The sequence below is a fragment of the Chelonoidis abingdonii genome, chromosome 9, assembly GCF_003597395.2.
Source record: "Chelonoidis abingdonii isolate Lonesome George chromosome 9, CheloAbing_2.0, whole genome shotgun sequence".
Classification (NCBI taxonomy): domain Eukaryota; kingdom Metazoa; phylum Chordata; order Testudines; family Testudinidae; genus Chelonoidis; species Chelonoidis abingdonii.
Window position 1 is genome coordinate 7,537,113 of NC_133777.1, and position 20,891 is coordinate 7,558,003.

At 52.4% G+C, this 20,891-nt stretch overlaps 1 protein-coding gene across 9 annotated transcripts in view; it reads right to left on the reverse strand.

The window, feature by feature from the left end:
* Positions 1-3,383, reverse strand: part of MPRIP (myosin phosphatase Rho interacting protein) — a 166,923-nt gene extending 163,540 nt beyond the window's left edge. For all 9 annotated transcript variants that reach the window (XM_032762711.2, XM_032762708.2, XM_032762707.2 and 6 more), the window contains exon 1: positions 2,229-3,383. In XM_032762711.2, the coding sequence (XP_032618602.1) occupies positions 2,229-2,348 (120 nt within the window). In that variant the 5' untranslated portion in view covers positions 2,349-3,383. The remainder of the gene's footprint in view (positions 1-2,228) is intronic.
* Positions 3,384-20,891: the final 17,508 nt, after the last annotated feature.

The window sequence follows — 20,891 nt, forward strand, 5'->3', positions numbered from 1 at the left end:
GTCAGACTGGATGACTCAAAAGGACTTTTCTAGCCCGGCTATCTCTAGGCCCATCAGCATGATGGCAATAGCTTTGTCCCCATACAATATGGGGAAAGCATGCGTTCCATTCTGCAATGTAAATGGAATCTGCTAAGGCAACAGAACCACAAGCATGATTAAGTCTTATTCAAACGTATGTTTGGGATTCAGGGATGCCCCAAACAACCATTCAACAGTGCTGGGAAAAAACACCCACAGATGCTCAGTGGTTTGAGCACTGGCCTGCTAAACCCAGGGTTATGAGTTCAATCCTTGAGGGGGCCATTTAGAGATCTGGGGCAAAAATTTCTCTGGGGATTGGTCCTGCTTTGAGCAGGGGGTTGGACTAGATGACCTCCTGAGGTCCCTTCCAACCCTAATATTCTATGATATATACCAGGTGAAAATTTATTCATGTTTACATATTGGTGTTCCCAATACACACACCCCTAGCTGCTTTTTCAAGAGCAAAGCCTCCTGGTCAGAAGAGTTTCTCTAACATTAACTACTAGCTAACATATGGCGAGAATACATGGGCACAGAGCTTCCTTACAACAACCCTTCCTTCCCTACACCAAGCTGTCTGTGCTAATGTATCCATTGAATGGGATTCTTCAGTTTGGGGTGGGGGGAGGGAAGATGTAAGATCACAGAAACTGAGGCCATCATTAAGAAAAATACTTTACAGAAGGGTGTATCTCATACACACACACTCCCTTCCCTTATCTTTAAGGTGGAATTACTTCTCCCTTGCTGAGAATGAGATTTCATAGCCATACAGTCTATAAACTAACTTACTTCCGAAGGGGAGGGGCTCATCCCCTCCACTCCCAAACCCCCTGTGGGTACTTAGGCAATCCGTACTGTACCCACTTTTCCAGAAGGAGCCCGCAAATCCCACACCCCACCCCGAATACAAAAGTCGGGACACCCCCATTCAAGTCAAACCCAGGGCGCAGGGCCAACCTTCCACCCAGCAGCGGTGAAACTGACATTGAAATTCACCCATTTCAATGAGGGAGTGGAAGAGAAGAATTGCAACAAAACACAGGAGGGCGTTTCTGAGGCGGGTTCAAGTCAAGCTCTCCACGTAGCTAGTGGCCTGGCTGGACCCCAAACACACACACCCCCACGCAGTTTTCTCGAAAGTAACAAAGCCCTCCGGCATTTCTGAGTCCAAAGCCCCACGAATCACATTGCTCAGCTGTGGAAACAGAGAAGGGCTTTGGGGAGGGGGGCAAACTTTAAGATGTTTCCCTTTGTCCGAGCCCTGTCTATCAATCACACACATACACCCACACCCACGGGCGCGCGCGTTTTCCTAGTTGCATTTTTTCCATATTGGCCTTCAGATTTTATTATCTCGGCCAGCAATATGTCTGATCTCGTTTCCATAATAGGATTGCGAGCCTAGATGTCAGAACGAGTGCAGTGGGAGGGGGGAAATGAGAGAATGTTGCTAGATGATCACCGCTCCTATTCCTCCCCACCCCCCAGCCCCGCGAAAACACACACCCCATTCAGGGCTGATCAACTGCTCTGGATGCGTTTTTTTTTTAAGACGGGTTTCTACGAACTCCAAGCGATCGTGCGGGAATATGCGGGTGAAAGGCATGCAAGGAAAGCCACCTCCTAGAACACTTAAATGGAAAACTTCCCGAGCAGGCAGGAGTGCAGTAGGGACCCCCGGCAAGCAGTTTGCAAAGGGTTTACTTAAGAAAAGCTGCTTTGAAATCTCTGTATTTTACACGGTAAGATTCCTTCCCTCCAGGGAACCCCTGTAGCTATGCAAAGAGAAAGCCATGCCCTACTTTACCAGAAAGGTTTTGCAATACAAATTATGTTCCCCGCGGTCTCAACGCTTCCTTTTAAAACTTCAAATCCTCCTCCCCCACCACACACACCGTCCCACGTTCTCGCCTTCCAATATTCCCCACTCGAGTTTTTATAAAACGGGAGCGGTTTAAAACAAGCATTAATCAAATACTCGCGTGTGTAACGGGCCCTAACGTATCCATGAAAACGGGGGACTATTTTTAAGAAGTCCATTTCCTCTCATTTAAAGCGACACCGATTAAGTCCACGTGAAAGCCGGATTGGCCCAGTTCAGATACATTGTTGACCCAAGTACAGTTATGAAAACAGTTCACTTGAAACCCCAAGGTGAATTTAGAGGGGCGGGGGGATAAAACCGGAAGGAGACTCACCTGGTTTAAATCTTCATCATTGAGCAAATGGGATTCCCGAGGTTTAAAGCAATTTTGACATTTGCTTTTATTAAAAATGTTGGCTTGAAATTTCCTGCAGGGATTATCTTTAGCAGACATGGTTTTGTGGCCCTGCAATACCAGGCAGCTGTCCCCACTTTTGTTTAGCAACGAAACAAAACTAGATCCCAGGCTTCTGTTCTTTGACTGGGGGTGGAATTGACAATTCCGTCAAGGTGAGTTGTGCAGCAATATTCTCAACCCACTTCCAGGATCACGAGCCGGCGGAGCGAAGTGTCAGCGTCGCCTGAAACTCAGTTGATAGCATCCCAATTTCCAAAGGCAGGGAGCGGGGGAGGGGCAGCGTAGAAGGCACACACGCGAGCCGGACTGGGGCTCAAAGCAACGGGCCCCCCCAAATAATCATAAAAACCAAGCCCGAGAGTTCTCCGCCAGCTCGCTGCTTCTCCCCATGCAAGAAGAGGCAATCCAGCCGTCGGGGCAGGATTGACTTGCTGGAGGTGGAAATCACAGATGATCACTGATTCCCCTCCAAAGGGGGGGGGGGTCAAACGCAAGGAAAACAGCTCCGCTCCCCTCCCTACACACACGCACAAGTTAAGGCACAATTGCAGGCAGGCTCAGGGGGAGCTGGCTGTCCGCACGCGTTGGTTCCTTACAGGGAGGGGGCGATTTTCCATGCATAATCATCCAGATTTAAAAACCGCCTCGGTGTGTGGGAATCCGGGAAAGCAAAGCAGCAGCAAAAATAATCAAGGCAGCTTCCTCCCCACCTCCTCCTCCTCCTTCTCCCCCCGACAGCGGCACAACTGGGGAGAGGGACTGCCCAGGAGATCCTCAAATAAGGCACAAATCCCATCTGCTGCCAAGGGGTCTTCTTGCAACACCGACCTCGCCGCCGCCTCCCGGCCTCAGTCCGCCCATGGATGCATGCTCCGAGGGAAACGCCTCTCTCTCCCCCTCTGTAAGGATGATTATTGTTTACTGCATTCACTGGGGGGCCAGGCAGCCGGGCCCCCCATGCACGAACCCACTGCCACTTCCCTACGCCCAGTGCAAGAGGCAAATGGTTGCAAAAAAAAAAAAACAAAAAAAACCCACCCCAAACCCTCTCGCGCTCCCAGGGTCCGGGCCAAGAGAGGGGGCTGGGAAGAGAGGAAAGGGGAGGGGGCTGCTCCAGCGTCTGATGGACGTTGCTCCCTAGCCAATAGCAGGCTCTCTTAGCTGCTAACAAAAGAAACCTCTGGCCAATCAGAAGCAGGTAAAAAATGGGCGGGCACTTATGGGGGATCGGAAAGGGGTGGGGAGCAGGGCGCCCAGGTTTGGTGGACGCGTGCAGCCAACAGGGAGCCCTGACAGCTGGCGCTGCGGGACTCTGCTGGGGGAAGATGCCTCTAGTTGCATTTTCTAGCGGGTCTGATTGCAACTGTTTCCATGTAGGCACATCCCCTTCCCGGAAGGAGCTGGAGGGTTTCGCCTGAGCTGGCTGGGTGGCGATTGGTTTGCAGTGGGTCCATGCTCCGGGTTGTGTTTCTCACCTCCCCCCGGTGCAGGCCGCTCACCTTGCAAAAGTGCGTTCGCAGAGAGGCGGGATTTATTATGATGATTATTAGTTATTTGCAAAGGTTGACGTTGCAGCCGGTTACAGCTCCCCTGGTCCCCATCCTAATGGGATGGCGGGATAATGACCATTAGTTCCTGGCTGCAGCCTGCCTAAACCCTCACCTCAAAAACTGCAGCAGCTGCAAGGAATCATTATATAATGACGATGGGTTTGCTGCACGGTCCTTGGCCAAAATGACCCCTCCTCCCCACATACTGAGTTTTATGAAACTTGTTACTTAGCTGCTGTTCTGCCCTCCACCCCAGAGGTGGCTGCATGTCAGTGGTCTTTGGGGCCCGATCCTACACCACTCATTCTTGTTCCGTTCAATGAGAATAATCACTGGAGGAAAGGCTGGGGGTTGCAGGGTCAGGCCTATTGTTTGCAAAGCACTTAGGAACGAAATGTGGTATTTGGATTTCAAGTACCATCATTTAGTACTGTTTGGACTGTTTTTATTGTCCACCCTATAACATCACAGATGGGAGACATTTTTAATAGTTACCGTACTTCAAAAATAGGAAGTGGATCCAGGTTTCATCATAGAAAATTACAGCCAGATCCAGCCCTGGTTTTAGGGAGATAATGAGGCTGCGCAATGAATACAGGAAAGGGCCTTGTGCTCTTGTTTTGTACATCCCTTCACAAACTCCAGAGTCCAACATGAGCTCCACTGGATCACGGCAGAACGGTTACAAGATGGCATCGTACAGTACAGGTCAAAACATGCTTTGGTAAGAGAGAAAAAATATGCAGGGTTAAGCAATGATAGTGTAGAAATAAAATTGTTCTGTGAGTCTGACAGCCAGGAGCTGCTCGTGAGCCAGAGAAACCTCCAGCATGCCTGACAGAGACAGAAGACCCTGCTTTTAAAAACAGAGATGAAATGTACAGGTTCCTGCCCCAGATTTATACTGGAGCCAAAAGACAATGTTTGCAGATATACAGACAGGAACCACAGTACAAAATAACAAAATCACCTACTTAGGAAGGCAGTGTAGCCTCATGGATAGAGTATTGGACTGGCCCTCGGGAGAGCTTGGTTCTGTTCCCAGTTCTGTTACGGGCTTGCTAGGTGACCTTGAGCAAGTCAGTTTGGCCCACGTTGTCAAGTAAACCATTGAAATCCGTGGAAGTTAAGAGTCCTGATATCTTTGAGGATCTGGGGCATTCTCTCTGCACCTCAGTTTGCCTATTCGTAAAATGGCGATAATGCTCCTGCCTTCTTTTGTGAAGTGTTTTGCACACTCCTGAGGAAAAATGCCACGTAACAGCTACGTATAATTATTAGGAATATGTTTGCGAACGTAACAGATTCAGCCCGCAAGATGTTATCTTGTACTTTGCATTACTAAACATTAATATAGTGTTCATGCACCCCAACCATTCCCTCAGACTAAATAGCAGTGTAACAAAGCACAAACGATCTTGAATTCTGTTCTTTACAAAGGTGAGGGTGTTTCTACCAACTCGATAGCGTTCTGACTGTTTGCAGAACACCAATGTGCACACACCTGTGGCTTGTGAATTAGAATAGATATTTAGGTGCCATGGCCCACGGTCTGTATTGTAGAGTCCAGAAGGAAACGATCAGAAAAACATAGAAACTTTCCAGCTTTAAAGACCACACCTACCCTGTGTTTGTTCCATGCTGTATTATAATCCCTCTGGACTTAGACTATAAACTCTTTGAGGGAGAAAATCTTTTTGTTTGTTCAGCACATTTTTACCCTGTGGAAAGGACCAACTGTATCTACAGAGTAAATATAATGTACAGGGGGTACCATAAATCTACATTACATGTAATAATGAATATAAAGATTGGGTTATTGAGTGTCCCCCCTGCCCACAGGGGTCTTATTTATATTACATTAGCAGTTAAAAGCCTAACCTGAGATCAGGGCACCATTGTATTAGGCGCTATACAAACACAGTGGGAGAAACAGTCCCTACCCTGAAGAGCTGTCAGTCTAAACAGAAAGGTGAAGGGACTTGCCCAAGGTCCCACAACAGGGTTGGTAGCAAAGCCATGAATAGAACCCAGGTGTCCTGATGCCCAGGCAACTGGGACATGTGCCCCCTCAATGGGATAATGCTTTTAAAGAGGTGATTTTTCCAAGCCCAAACATTCATCTTCTCGTTCACACAAGTTCTGTGGTGTGCCCACCCCAGCCCTGCCCAGATCAATGAATGATCATTGGCTGATTAGTTCAGCAAAAGGGAAAGGCACATTAAATGACTGGCTAAGGCACAGGATCTGACTGACTAAACTATGGACAAGTTCATCCAGGTTAGGGATTGGCGTATCGGTCAACACTCACCCACTACAAGAAGCAATGGTATCATCTCCAGAAGGTCCTTCTTGGAAATCAGAACTGTGGTGATGAGACAGCCTTCACTGGCCCACTGTCGCCCTGGGGGAATGGTGCAGGATCCACAAGCCTGTTGTCTGCAATGGACAAAATCAACATAGAATTGTTGGCATTTCGTTGGGCTATTGCTGTTTACTTGGAGAATTTTAGAGGCACCAATATGACTGTGGCATCACTAACACAATAGGAAATGACAGGACCCAGAAATATCCCTTGCTCCTTTGAACAGTCACACACAAACGCCTTCTGAACTAGGGGATTTGGATGCCATTATTTTTAAAGCAAGTTGGATACTTAAAACCCTTAGGCAGCTCAGAGAAGCTTAGTCTAGCCATTCAGTTGATCCTGTAAAATACTGGTGAAGCTTGATTTGACCTCTGACCTTGTAGATTGGATTTACGGCCTTGAACGGAGAACAGAAACTCTTCCCAGGTGTTGAGAGTCCTGCTGCATCTCCAAAGAGAGGAAACACGCCTTATGTCTCAGCAGCCATCTGTCTATCTCATAGGGCCCTGCTATTAGGATAATCTGCGTGTTCCTTCATTGATTTAATCTGCCTGGTAAAGAATTGGTTTCCTTTAATTAAAAATAGTGCAAAGAAGTTGAGTCAGGTTAGAAAGGGAAACGAATCAGAAACAGCAGGAGTAACCAAGCGGCGCAGGCTCCTGGATCTGTTTTGTTTCATTCATAACAAAAGCTCACAAGCTAATGGGCAGCACCTAGGAAGGGACCACCTCACCTGCCCAGCAGCTGCTAGAGGAAAGAACAAACTGAACAGCTAGGCCCACATCCTCCAAGGTCTGTAGCCCCTAAGTGCCTGGGAGGATCTCAGCCACAGCTTCTCTCCACCCCACGCCTCTCACTTGGCCTCCAGTCATCCAGCCCTGCTGTCCTGTTTGATGTAGGGCCCAGATCTTGCCAGACTTGCCAATCCGTCTCCAAATTGTCCTCCTGCTAATAAATAAATAGTGCTGTGATGGCTGTTTCTTCCCGTGAGAGGAGTTTTACCCCAGAAAAGCCTGTCTGAGCACCTCACAGGTGCTGCTGCCACTTGAAAAATCAACATCAGGCTCGTAGATTCAAAGCGAATCTCTTTATTGAAAGAAAAATAGGCCTGCAAAGGGGCATATGCTACAGCCCCTCCTGAGTCTGTCTTACCTGAGCCAGACTCCCACTGGAGCTGAGGGGTGAATGCAAGAGACAGACCCATAAAGAACAGCATCCTGGGAAATCCACTGAGTGGGGCATTAGGGGAAGCAGCCTGTTGGGACGTCCCAGGTTCCATCCATAGCTTTCATCCCAGGATCTCAAAGCCTAAGACTCCCAGCAGGGTACGAGTATCTCTCTGAATGCTGGAGCAGAAAGGAATCTTCTCACACAGGCACCTGAGCCACCCTGGTGCCATTACCGCAGCCGGGGGGCTCTGCGGATATCCAACTCCTCCTCCCTGGGAGAGACTGCCCTGTGGATCAACACAGCCTCCACTACACTCATTGCACCATGTTACAGGGGACACTGAGACAGGGAGAGGTGAAGGGACTTGCCCAAGATCCAGGGGTGAAAGTAACTTACAGGATTTACCGGTACTGCTGGAGTCCTGAGGGGGGCGTGGCCTCAGCCAGAAGAGGTGTGGCCTCAACCAGAAGAGGCAGTGCCTTCAAGATTTAAAGGCCCTGGGGCACTGGCTGTGGCTGGGAGCCCCAAGGCCTTTAAATCAACCCGGGGCTCCCAGCTGCAGAGGTGGCTGGGAGCCCCCGGGGCTCCTGCCACCGCAGAGCTCCTGACCCTTTAAATTCCCACCACAGCTCCGGCTGCGAAAGCCGCAGGCGGGATTCAAAGGGCTTTGGGCTTCCTGCAGCCAGGGGAGCTCTGAGCCCTTTAAATCCGGCCCCAGCCCGGATGCCGGAGCCGCGAGCAGGATTTAAAGGGCTCTGGGTTGACTGCAGCCGGCAGCCCAGAGCCCAGCCGCGGCAGCCCAGAGCCCTTTAAATCTGGCCCCAGCCTGGCCGCCGGAACCGCGGATGGGATTTAAGGGACTCTGGGCTGCCTGTCGCGGAAGCCGGTGCAGTCCAGCACGGCGTAGTGGCTCTTGCTGGTACACCGGACTGGACCGGACCGGCTTATTTTCACCTCTGCCAAGATCCCACAGCAAGTCAGTGGCACAGCCAGCGGGTGAACTGGAATCCTGACACCCACTCACACTGCTACAAGTACAACCACTGTGCACCCCACTTCTCCCCAGAGCTTGGGCTAGAACCCAGGCATCCTGACTCACAGGCGTGTGGTCACATCTCTTGAAAGGCGTTCTGACGATCAGCTGTCTGAGCAGTGCCGTGCATAGATGCTGCCCTTGCATTTCGACGAGGCTATTACCAAGTCACAGGGTTTCGCAAGCCTCCTCCTTTTATTCTCTTAATGGTCTGAGCTGTAATTATAGATAATATGGGGGATGTTGGCCCTTGAGCAGATCTCTGTCTGGGTGAGCAGACGGGCAGGGCAGGTTGGCCAGTGTTGGGTGCGCCGAGCTGCAACCTCTGGAGCCATAAGCCAAAGTCAAGGTCAGGAGAAAAGGCAAAGGTTTCTGCTGCTGCTACCTGGGTGCAGGAAATAAGGAATGTTCCACAGGGTGAGCCCATCAGGAGCCAGAGCCCAGATACCAAGGAGCAGGGGAGCCCAGCTCATTCCCATTCCACGCACCTGGCACCACGCAGGGGAGCCCGGTTCATTCCCCCCCACGTGCCTGGCAACATGGGGGGAATTCAGCTCATTTCCCTGCCCACACACCTGGCAGTGTGCCGGGGAGCCCTGGCTCATTCCCCACTCCACACACCTGCAGCAAGAGCTGGGGTTTCTGCAGAAATGGTTTGCTCATGCTCCCTAAGGGACAAGGAAAATGGCTTCATTTGACTCTGGAGCACTACTTGCTCCCTTGCAGCCGTGAAGCAGGTGGCTCAGCCAGGTCTGGCCCACCCAGTCCAGATACCCTACTGCTGCAGGAGCACGTCTCCTACCCTAAGGGCCATTTCACAGAACTGAGCCAGCTCCCCTCACCTGCATCTGCCCGTCTCCTCTTGGCAGTTCTGGAACAGGCCCTGGGGCCGTCTGCGCTCTCGGGCACCTCGTGTCAGTGACACACAGCGGCACATCGCAGAGGCCAGTGACTGGGCTCTGAATCAGAGGCTTCCAAGCAGCAAATGTGCTGGGCTGCTGAGACACTGCCATCTGTTGTTTCCTCCTTTGGGTCTGCGGGCTCTGATCTGGGGATGTCAGACTCAGACACCCCTGAGCCCCCCATGGACACCAAGCTTTTCTGTAGGGACATCTGATTCCACAGCCCTTTGTAAACAGGGAGCTCACGCCCTGGGGGGGCAGGTGTGGTCCCTGCCACAGGGAAGGAGGTTTGCTTTAGTTTATATCGGGGCTCAGTAGCTCCCCCATCCCTTGCATACACCCAGACCAGCAGCTGCTGGATGATGCCCTCAGTCACTGCATACCTTAAGATCCCTGCTCACACCCCTTCCAGCCTCTCTTGCTCCCCATCAGTCTGCCCAGGTGACAGCTAGCTGTGAACACTTGCTAGTACCTCTGTTCCAGGGGAATATTAACCCCAGGGTCCCCCTGCCAGTGTTTATGATGGCATAAAGTATGGGTGAGTCCATCCCCCACAAACCCATTATCTAATTACTTCCCTCAGCACAGCACCACAGGTCAGCATCGTCAGCCCCATTTCACAGCTAGGGAAACCGAGACACAAAGCAGGGCAGCATCACTCAGCACATCAGCAGTGGCGCTGGGCTTAAAACTCAGGCGTTCCTGGCTCCCTGCCCACACTTCTGCCTGAGGAGACCAGTGAAAGCTCCAGATTGTGCCATATTCCCCTAGGAGGGCAGCAAGGTCTCAGGTGTGACACAGAGCCTTGGGATTCTCTCTATGCCTGCTGCACTGCCATACAGTCAGCAGTTCCCCATGTGGGTAAAAGGGGAGAGATCTTTATGGCAAAGGCTGCCATTTCCCTATCTTCTTGGTGGGTGCCATAGGGCCACCCACAGCCTAGGCCCCCAAGTTTGACTAGTCCATTTGGATTAGGCCAGACCAAGCCAGCTCCAGGTCCAAACAGCCTTGGCTTATTTGCCACAAACAGATGCTTGCAGGAGAGTAACTGAAGCAGGTTGTTGGGAGGTGGCAGCCGGCCTGCACTGCATTACAGCAAGATTTCCTGTGCCCCCCAAGGGATCGCTCAAGCAGTGTCTCACTTTTTCCCTCCCCAGGGGACAAACTTTCTGCTCCTCCTTAGAGATGGGCTTTGAGACCATTATTCCAAGTTCAGTGTTCTCTGGCGATTTCATTCCACCACATCCACTGTGCTTAGGGGCGGGACTGCTAATTCCCCTTCGCTAGATGGCTCTCCTAGGGCTTGGCTACACTGGAGAGTTGCAGCGCTGGTGATGGGGTTACAGCGCTGCAACTTACTCTGCGTCCACACTTGCAAGGCACAGTCAGTGCTGCAACTCCCTGGCTGCAGCGCTGGCTGTACACCTGGTCTGCATGGGGTGTAACGATTGCAACGCTGGAGATGCAGCACTGCTTGTCAAGTGTGGTCACCAAAAGCACTTTTATTGGCCTCCAGGGTATTAAGAGGTATCCCAGAATTCCTGTCCACAACAAACTGGAAGAATGGCTGAACTCTGAGCTCCCCGGAGCTACTTATCTAAAAGACAAACACAGCTGCTCTTTGCTCCAGAGAGTGAGTGGAGGCAGGGGAATTGCTTTGGAATGTTCACAGCTGTTTGCTTGAGGAGAGAGGGGAGGCGGGAGTCCGTGTTGAGCAGCTGCTTATGTGGTCTGAAGCTTATTTTAAGTGCATAATTGCATTATGAATATAGAGAGGGTGGGTGAGGGGTCAAACTTTGAAAATGATTGAAAGGTAGGTTGCTGTGTATCTTCCAGTCCTTAAAACTTGCAAGGCAGGGAGCTGCAGACAACAGCGTCCTCCAAAATCCACTCTCTCGTCTTCTTCTTGGATTTTCCAGATTATCTATAGTACATTGTTTGAGATTACTGTAGTATATTTGAATTCGGATCACTTGTATAAAAAAGGTGTTCTCATAGCTTATATGAAAAGAATTTACAGAATCTTTTGATCAATCTAGTCTAAGTATCCCCCTCCTGTCACACTCCCCCCACCTCCCCCTCTTTTGAAAAGCATGTTGCAAGCCACTTGAAATGCTGGGAATAAAGCCTGCCCACAATGCAACCACTCCCAACCTTGAGATGCTGACGAGTGGCTAACGCAGCGCTAGTAGCTGTCAGTGTGGCACACTGCAGTGCTTTCCCTAACACAGCTGTACAAAGACAGCTGTAACTCCCAGCGCTGTACAGCTGTAAGTGTAGCCATACCCCAGACTAGGATTGGCCAGTCATTTTTTTACTCAGCTGCCTGCAACAGACTCTTCTCCACCACCTCTCCCTCCTGCCTTCCTCAGTGGAACGATTGTCGTTCCTTCTTGGGGCTGATCCACGCATCCAGACTGAGCTGCAGGCTCATTAAAGGCCAAGGTTGCTGGATGGTAAGTAATCCCTAAAGACTGCAAGACAGATTCTGCTTTTAGTGGCACCGATGTAAAGTCAGTGTCGCTCCATTGTAACTCCAGATTCATAGCAGCGTGCCAGCGCAATAGCTGGGCCGGTGTTTGGGGCTGGCATGGGTACAGCCCCATTCCCCATGATCTGCTCATCCGTTTCCGTCTCCTACCACTAACATGCACACAAATTTTGCTCTCAAGGGAATATTTCATGCTAACAGCATTGTGTTGATCTCTGCTCCCACAGGACTCACCTAGCAACAGGCTTTGGATTTCAGGCACCCTTGTTTCGCTCTTAGCCCATTGTAAAGCTCGAACCCTCCAAACAGCAGCAAATGTTGACAGGTAGCAGTCTCCAGCAAAGATGCCCAGCCACCGCTCTACCACCTCAATGAGGTGTGCGCACCCGACAGCCCTCCTTAATTCAATTGGCCTTTGGAGCCTAATCAAGCCACTGAAATGTGCTGGTGGTGAAAGCAAGAACCAGTCCAGTTACAAAAACCAAAGGCATTAAATGCCAGAACATCTGTTGCTTCAACAGCAAGGTGGCACAGCTGTCATAAAACACATGAAATGCAAGAGTTCCTCCCGGGAGCTTAACTCCACTGTGCTGCACATCCTGCGGATTGTGTGGCCTGTACTTTAAAACCAAAAGGACCTGTCTACACTAGACTGTTTTACCTTGATTGCAATTAACTTAAAGTGAACACACCCTTGTAAAGGCTGGGTGGACACTCCCTATGTAAGTGATCAAGGCTACAAACCTTAGGGCTCAGGCTAGGAGACAAAAGGCCGTTGGTTAGGTTTTATGTTTAGGGCCAGATTCTGCCCTCCCTTAGTCTGGATTAATTTTCATGTGTAGACAAGCCCTGGCTCTGACTAGTACTTATGCTGTACGTAGTGCCACTGGAATGAAAAAGACTGCGTGAGGCGTAAGGCACTGTTCAGACCAAGAAGAATATTTATCCAGCATAACTCGCTGGAGATAAGGCCGGAGAGAAGAGGAATTCACCCAGAGGCCTGGGCGTGCCCAGGCTGCTCCCTCCCCTCAGCCGCAGAGGGAGTTTAAATTGAGAATTTGCCAGCTAATGAGCTCTGGGGCCGGGTAACCTCGGCTGAGCCCCTCCAATGGCTGCAGGACTAAGGAGAACAGCCAATCACAGTGAACCCTGCACAGCACATCCCGCCTCTCCCTGCAAGACACTGCACTTATTATGTGGCCACCTCTGAAATATCCTTCCACCGAGCAAAGTAGTCCCTCTTTCTATTTGGCATTAGAATCAAGGTGTCTTAGAAGCTGGGTGGCAAAGGGCTGGAGTTTGATTGTGTTTCCATGAAACAAGGGAAGAGTTGGTTTAGATCATAAACATTTATTGGGGATGGGGAATTATTCCGATGAGCATGATTTACTATAGCCCCTCTAGCCTTGTTCAGAGCACATAGGTCTTGCACGGGCATCTGGAGGTCACGGGAAAGCCTTCAGGCTGGGACTGAGGTGCAATCCCTGGCCTTTAAGCTGGCTGTGCAGCTTTGAATGAGAGAAGACTGGGTCCCTCCAGATGGTAGGTCCTGGGCCTTTGTCAGATGTGGGTCTGGACAGTAACCTCTCCTGTCTCCCTCTCATCCCCAGGAGACACAGTCAGGAGGGAGAGCTCCCGCTTTATCCCATTTGTCCCCGCCTGGGCCCGAGGCAGGGCACAGCTGACTGCTTCCGCAGTTTCAGTGGCACTCCTGAATGCAGCCCGACAGGATTGCAGAGAGGCCCTTCTTGTTCAGCTGGATTGCTGACAGCACAAGGGCTGAATTCTGCTTCGATCCACACCCCAGGAGAACCGCTGGCTCCGTCCAGGGTGTAGGCCGGTGCAGAATCTCGCCCTGAAACAACAGCTGTTTCACTGTCTCACTGCTGAAAGCACCAGGGTGCTTGTTCAGCCACACGGGGCAGGAACAGCTGGCGGAGCAGAAGATACACAATGATGTTATGTGCACTTGCACTGCCTCACTGGCCTCTAGCCAAGGGCACTGAGGCAAGCCAAGCATATCCCGCGCTCAGCTCCAAGCAAGTTCCAAACCCGAGTCTTTTAAGCAGGATTAAACCCGGAGTGCTGTATGCAATCAATGCAGCAGTTAATGATCGGGAGGGCAAACTCAGCTAATTTCATGCTGCTCTCAGGTACTCTAGTTGTAACACACTGACAGCTCATAGCTACATGAAGCGTTACCAAGGGGCAGCTGGGGGGTTAATCAGCAGCCAACTGGAGTTTTTTTTTTTACTAATTGCTCCACAACCAGCCCCCAGATGCTCCTGCTCATCGATGTAACAGCGTCCTTTGGAGAGGTGTGACATCTGGGAATGGAACAAGAATCCTTGGCTCGCCTGACTGTAACTTCTCTAGTCATGATCACCTCCACTGTATGGGAACTAGATGCTTCCAGTGGCATCCAGTCTCCCTGCCTCACTCATACAGGGGACTAGGAGCCGAGCAGGGCGTTAGCACACAGGGTTTCTACTGCAAGCCCCATTGGGGGGACGCTGGCTGAGGTCACACCTGACATCCAGGTCCCATAGGCACCCAACATAAGCCCTGTGTGGGGGAAGCTGGCTGCAGCGCAGAGGCTGGGCTGGGAGTGAGTGACTCCAGCTAGGGAGAAGCTGGGGCTGCTGATGGAGCTCTGACCCAGCCTGGGATGACTCATCCTGGGAGAGGCTGGCATTGGAAGTCACACGTCAGACTTCTGGCTCCCCGGGGCAGGGGGCAGCAGTGGGTGGAGCAGGAAATCAGCTGCAGTGCTGCCTGGGCCTTTTGCTAGCCGCAGGAGACCCAGAGTCCTGAACTGGGTTGAGCAGCACCCCAGGCCCCAGGGAGATGCTCTGCTGCAGCTGATGGTCATTGGCAGTGCTAGCTCCAGCCCAAGCCGACCTTCCTTCTAGCAGGCAACAGGACCATCTGCACCATGGGTCTGCCACTGGAGTCACTCCACAGGCATGAGGCAGGGCAGATCCCAGGACACTTACTCACCCTGTACTCAATGGGAAATCAATAGTTTCACCCAGGGAAGGGCTGAGCAAGGAGCCTGGGATTTGGCCCTAGATAATCAGGAAAGATCCATTCGCATAGGATTGTTTATTTACCATAGCCCCCACATGCAAGGGGGCTGCTGCCGCTGGAAGTGCCCTAGGGACACACAGAGGGTGGGGGAACATGCAGTATGTGTCCATCTCAGCTGGGCTTCCCCAGGGCTCTCTGCTGAATTTTTTTTTGCAAACAAGGGGGATGCCCACTGAGCTTCTGGTCCTTGTCACTGGAGCTGCACGACCATCAGCCAAGTACAGCAGATCCTCTGGCCTTCGGCTAAGGCACAGAGCCAAGGCTGGAATCCCTGTGGCACTAACCCTGGGCAAATCTCTGCAAGGTCAGTTAGATCCTGCCTCCCCACATTCCCTCTGGAGCTAAAGAAGGACACATGGGGTTGGCTCCATTCCCTGCCCTGCTGTGTGGTGTGAAGCCTCCGCCGTGTTCCACTCTGGCTTTGCTTCGAGACATAGGTAGAAGATCAGGACAGTTTGGTCACCCACTGGGGAGACTTTCCCTGGTTTGATGTACCTGCTGGGGCAGGGGGTGGCAGTTTTGGAGAGACGGTCACACAGAGCAAGCTGGAATCTGATGAGTTTCTTCATCCCATACCGAGTTCTGTGCAGTTTTCTGTAATTAGGGCAATTACAATAATGGAAGAACATCAGGTATTTGATGATGACGGACAAGAGCACGACGACGGGGAAGATGACTCAGCAAACCACCCAAAGCCAAAATGCCAGGTAAACAACCTCCAATTTCAGAGCATTAGGCACCAGGGCTCGTGTCAGGAACACTCCGCCGAGCCAGTGGATGAAATCAGGGAGCCCCCACCCCAGCTACATTCACCGGCTGGGGAAGAGGATCAAAAATCCAGAGATAGCAGAGAAGCAGGGACTCCCCCGGTTCGTTGCGAGTACCTCAGACACAGGCTTTAAAAGGCAGCTCCAAAGCAGGCAGGAGACAGGACAGGTAAGCAAGGCCAACCCAGGCATGTGACATAAATAGACAGGGCTTGAGGTCTGAGCCCAGGGCACATGAGTGGATGTAGTGAGAGATCAGCCAGGACTGGGGTCCCTTTGGTTTGACTCCTCTCCATCCATTCGGACGTCGGATAGTGATAGGTCCACGTGCCAGATGGCCCAGCTGGGTGCGTGGAGCTGGGTCTGAGTCAGGTCTGTCCGAGTCCAAGCTCTATTTTACATGAACCCCCCGAAGGTTTGGGGAGGGGGCTCCATTAAAGGGTTCTGAGTTTGCCTTGGCACTAACACAAAAAGACAAGCGGCTGGGTGGACACAGGAGTCCAGGCTGGCCTAGAGCACGGCAGAAGCCCCCAAGGGGAAGTCTGCACCTCAGTGGGATGTGGGAGCTTTCCAGTGGCCCCAAGGAGCCAGTGCTGCCTAAGAAGTGGGAGGAGCTGACTGGGGAGGAGGCGGAGCTAGGGTGCCAGGGGAGCACCCTGATTTATCATCTCCTGATGAGGAGGCCCCTGACAGAAGTCCAAGGGATGCTCTGGTGGGAACCTCATCCTGACGATGCTAGAGCCTTAGCTGGCCCAGGATGGAGTCACTTACATCTCCCCACAATGGCCTGTCAGAGTCTTGCCGGATGGGGCAACATGCAATCCAAAGGGAGGGATGTTTTGCTCCAAAGCCTCTAAGAGTTTGTCTACACTGCAAAAAAAAAACCCTTAGGCAGTGAGTCTCAGAGCCCCGGACTACAGATGTGGTGCTGAAAGGAGCAGTGTAGACGTTCCCCCTTGAACTGGAGCCCGGGCTCTGAAACCCAGCTAGGGGGCAGGGCTCAGAGCCTGAGTGGGAACATCTATGCTGCTCTTGTCAGTGCTCGAGCGTGAGCCGGTCCGAGCCCCACATGCTCTGGACTCCGACTCGCTGTTGCAGGTTGTTTTTTGCAGTGTAGATGCTCCCTCGGAGGACATGGCAAAGAGGGAGCGCAGAAGCCAAATGGAGGCATCACCATCGAAGTCCATGAGAACATCACCTCTGCGAGCCCATGGTCGGTGGAGACAGCATGACCTTTTGGGAGAGGGTTCTCAGCCCTCCATGGCACCCTGCCTGGGGCCTGCGTTCGAGTCACCAGCCTGCCTGAAATACTCTGGTGGGGAGCTGATCAGAGCACAAAGCAGGCCTGTGTGTTTGTCTGGGGGTGGGGAGGGTGCCAGTTCAGCTAGGATCACAAGCTGTTGCCAGCAGAGAGGAGGCTTCAGTCACATTAGGAGGTGGCACGGTGCTGTTCAGGGTGCTCATTAATTAGCAGCTGTAAGACCCCCCGCCCAGCCCCTTGCAGGCCTAGCTAGCAGTGTGTTATTTCCAATGGCTTTCCCCTAGCTAGCAGCAGAGAGAGCTGCTTTCAATGGCCACACTTCACCCATAAAGATTTCAGTCGGCTGGGGGCTGGTCACATTACGACCCCTTCCTGCCCCTCTCTGCTTCTTCCCCCCCTCCTGTCACCTACAGGGTGTTGTGGAAGCGTTATTCCCTGCTGTGCACCTGAGCGTCATTTGAGAAAATATCTGCCATTGGTGCAGATATTTGGTGGGAGATAACGCAGTCAGACTGGCCTCGAAGTCCATTGTGGGGGAGCCAGGAGCCAGTGCGAGGTGCTGGCTTTGAGCGGCACAAGTAGCGCATACAGGGCCAAGATGTGTCTCCACTGGCATCAGTCAGCCCATCCCTCACCAGGACTGCCGGGTTGGCCAGTATCTGATACGTGGGATTTATCTCACACTGCTGCATTACTCTGGTTCACATTTACGGCCCTTGTGTTGGATCCAAAGAGCTCAACGTGGCAGATGATACCCCCAGTTCAGCACCGGACAACACCTACACCATCAAACAGCCTCCTCTGTCAGCTTCTCCTGTGTCACCCCTGCTGGAATACCCTGAAAAGGCTACACAGGGCCAGTTCTGCAGCCAGTTTCGAGTCTGTGTCTGTCCCTGCACATATAATCTGGAGCACACCCAGGAGTGGGTGCACCCCCATCTCGTACACTGCATAGGTGGGCTCCCAGCCTCTGGACTAAGTACAAGCTGCCACAAAGTTGGCTTCCCAACACTGCCCCGTTGGGCTGCCTCTCTCCTGACCACCCAGAGTGACCATCCCCAAGAGGTGTAAGATGGATCTCTGGGCCACTTGCCCTCTGCTGAGGTGACCAATGCAGGCTCCACGTAGTGCCGAGTGGGATTGGACAGTACAGTACAGCCCGGGCTGCACTGGGAGTCAGAGGGAGAGCAGGAGAGCGGAAATGTAGTGGTGGCTTTTGGGAAGTGCAGCCTTCCAAGGCCACTAAGTCATTAGCCGTCACCTGGGGGATGTCTTCCTTTCCCCAGGCCATGTCTAGATTAGGGGGGCCAGGTCATATTTAAAAACCTGTCTCGACTTAGCCTTAAGGTGACGGTTCTTGATTTTCTTGTCGCAAAGAGCATTGAGTTCACAGACCTGGGCACTGGGGGTGGGTCTTGCTGATTCTGCAGCTGGAAAGATCCCAGCTGCCCACCCACAGCCTCACGCAGCTGGGATCTTTCCAGCTGCAGAATCAGCAAGACCCACCTGCTGCTGTCATCCTACCGAGAGGGGTTGGGGTGGTGCAGAAGCATCAGGCTGAGGGCCAGCAGCCCTCTGAATTCCCCTACCGACAGAACTGCTGTGTGCGGGGTTTGGCCATTGGGCTGGCAAACACAACCAGGCAGCTGTTAGAATCCCTGCTCAGCCTGACTTCCTAGCTCCCATCCCTGCCAGTGGGGACTGGCTGCTTCTGGAGAGGGCCTGTCTATGGTTCTCTCAGACTCCTGGGGTGGGTGGGTGGGACGTGGCTTCCATAGCAGGGGTGGGAGGCTGGCTTAGTGCCAGACAGGGGGCAGGCAGGTCATACACAGAGTGGTGTTGCTAGGGAGACCATACTCCTCCGAGCTTTAGAGCACTCAAGGGTAAATCATCACATCCACCAAAGTGACTGCGGCTGCACCTTGGCTTGGACCCTGCTGTTCATAGCAGCTCCCTTGAGAACAGCTGTCCAGGTGGCTGATCATTAACCCCGCTATCTCCTTGTGGGGAGCCCTGCAGTAAGCATATGACAGGCCCATTTCCATAAGGTGGTTGCTGCTCTGGCTGCCCCACTGTTCCCTGACTCTCCACCTGGGTTGTGCCAGGATCAGCCGGTTATTCAGATATACAGCAAGGGCCTCTGGTTCGCGTTACATTCCCCCGGAGCTCTTTGTGTACGCTAGAAATGGATCGTCGCAGACCTGGGGAGAGGCAATCGTGAACTGGCGTGCAGGTGTGGGTGTGTCTGCTGCCCTCTCCTGGCTGGAATCAGAACTGCTCATCTATGTGTCATAGGCTTGATACTGCTAACCACCGCCCATGATTCCATGTTGTTCCCTTGTCCTTCTGGGGGCAAGAGACCCTGCTTTCTCTCCCCACTCCCACCAGGAATTCCAAGTGGCCACAGTGCACAGCATAGTGACTACAGTGGCATGCCACGGATGGCCATGGATTAGTTAAAATATTGAGACTTTACCAAGTTATAGGCAGCTGTAATACTAAGTTAGAACTTCTCCCTGCTCTTAGTTTGCTTTATAATAAATTAGCCCCATTTCTGGTGGTGATCGCTTCTCAAGTTAGCTCCAGGAGGGCTGTCACGCAGCTACACTTCCAAACAGCACACTGGCCCTTTAATGGCCACCTCTCCTCTGAACAAGGGAGCCTCCTGCAGCATGGTACACCCTAGCACCACGCTGGGGCAGGACTCAGTCAGAGGATCACCAGTATTACTTCTTTACCCCTGGATTTTTTGGAAGTCTCCCATCCCAGTGCAAAGGAGGCTTGGATGCCACTTAGCTTGTGAGAGCAACACAATGACAGCCTGCGGTAACGTGGCTGCAAACTGGCAGGCAAAGCAGTGGTTCAGCCAGAATGGATTGGGTGAGAGAGAGACTCTGCCTGACACTCCGTGCCGTGCCTGGCCCAAGGAGCGTCTGCTGCTGTCAGCAGGAGTGTCATGGGGTGGGAGCAAGGGCAAGGATCTGGAGGAGGAGCGTTAGTTTGTCTGCCTCTGGCTTCTTTGGCAGATGCTTTCTGGTGGCACAAGGCATTCAGGGGCTAACCTACGCAGAGCCAGTCACAGCTTTCTACCCAGCAGGTAGAAGAGCGGCTCTAACAGGACAAGGGAGTCTCAGTGACGTGTTCATTACAGGCCACAGCGACTTAGAGGAGGGCACTTGGCTGGTGGGTATGTTGCTGCAAATGGGCTTGGCAACAGCTGATTTTGCAAGCTTCACAGCCAGGCTCTGAAGAAAACAGGAGAAGGCATCTTCTTTCTGTCTCTGCGCTGAGAGGGGAGCCCTGGCCACAGCCCATGGCAAACCAGTGAGAAGATCAGGGTTTAAAGGGAGGCTGAGTGAAGGGGGATCTATTCTCCTCCCGTGAAGAAGTCTGAGGATCCCAGCTCCAGCCGCTAGCTCCCAGCTGGCCAGCCTGGGAGCAGGAAGCACAGGTGGAGCGCTGCAGGTGTAGAGCAATTGCACCACAGCCCAGCAGTGGATAGATCCCACTCCTCATCTACCCAGGTCACCTGCCAGGCCGCTGCTGCTCACGCCTCACCATCCCAGGAACCTTCCCTTCCCGTTGACCCAAGGGGCGGGGGCCGTTCTGGAAAGCTGAGACACCGGCACGCAAGGGACCCGCTGCTGCTCGGGGAATCTAGACGTTCAGGCTGAAAGCCACTGAGCCTTCCCAGTGCAGGCGCCCTGCTGAATGGGCATAATGACTCCAAAGTGTTGTGTTTCCCCAGGATCCTGCTGAATTTGGCCTCACTGTTTTGGATTTTGTTCTTTGCCATTGAAAGGCCAAGGAAGCAGAATCTTTCCCATTTCTGTGTGTTTGCAGCACAGGTGAGGCCCGGCTTGGAGCTCCTGCCTGCAGCCTGCGGCAAAGCAAGCTTCTGGCAGATCTGCAAAGATCGGTGCATTGGAAAAGCTGCAGCCCTGGGC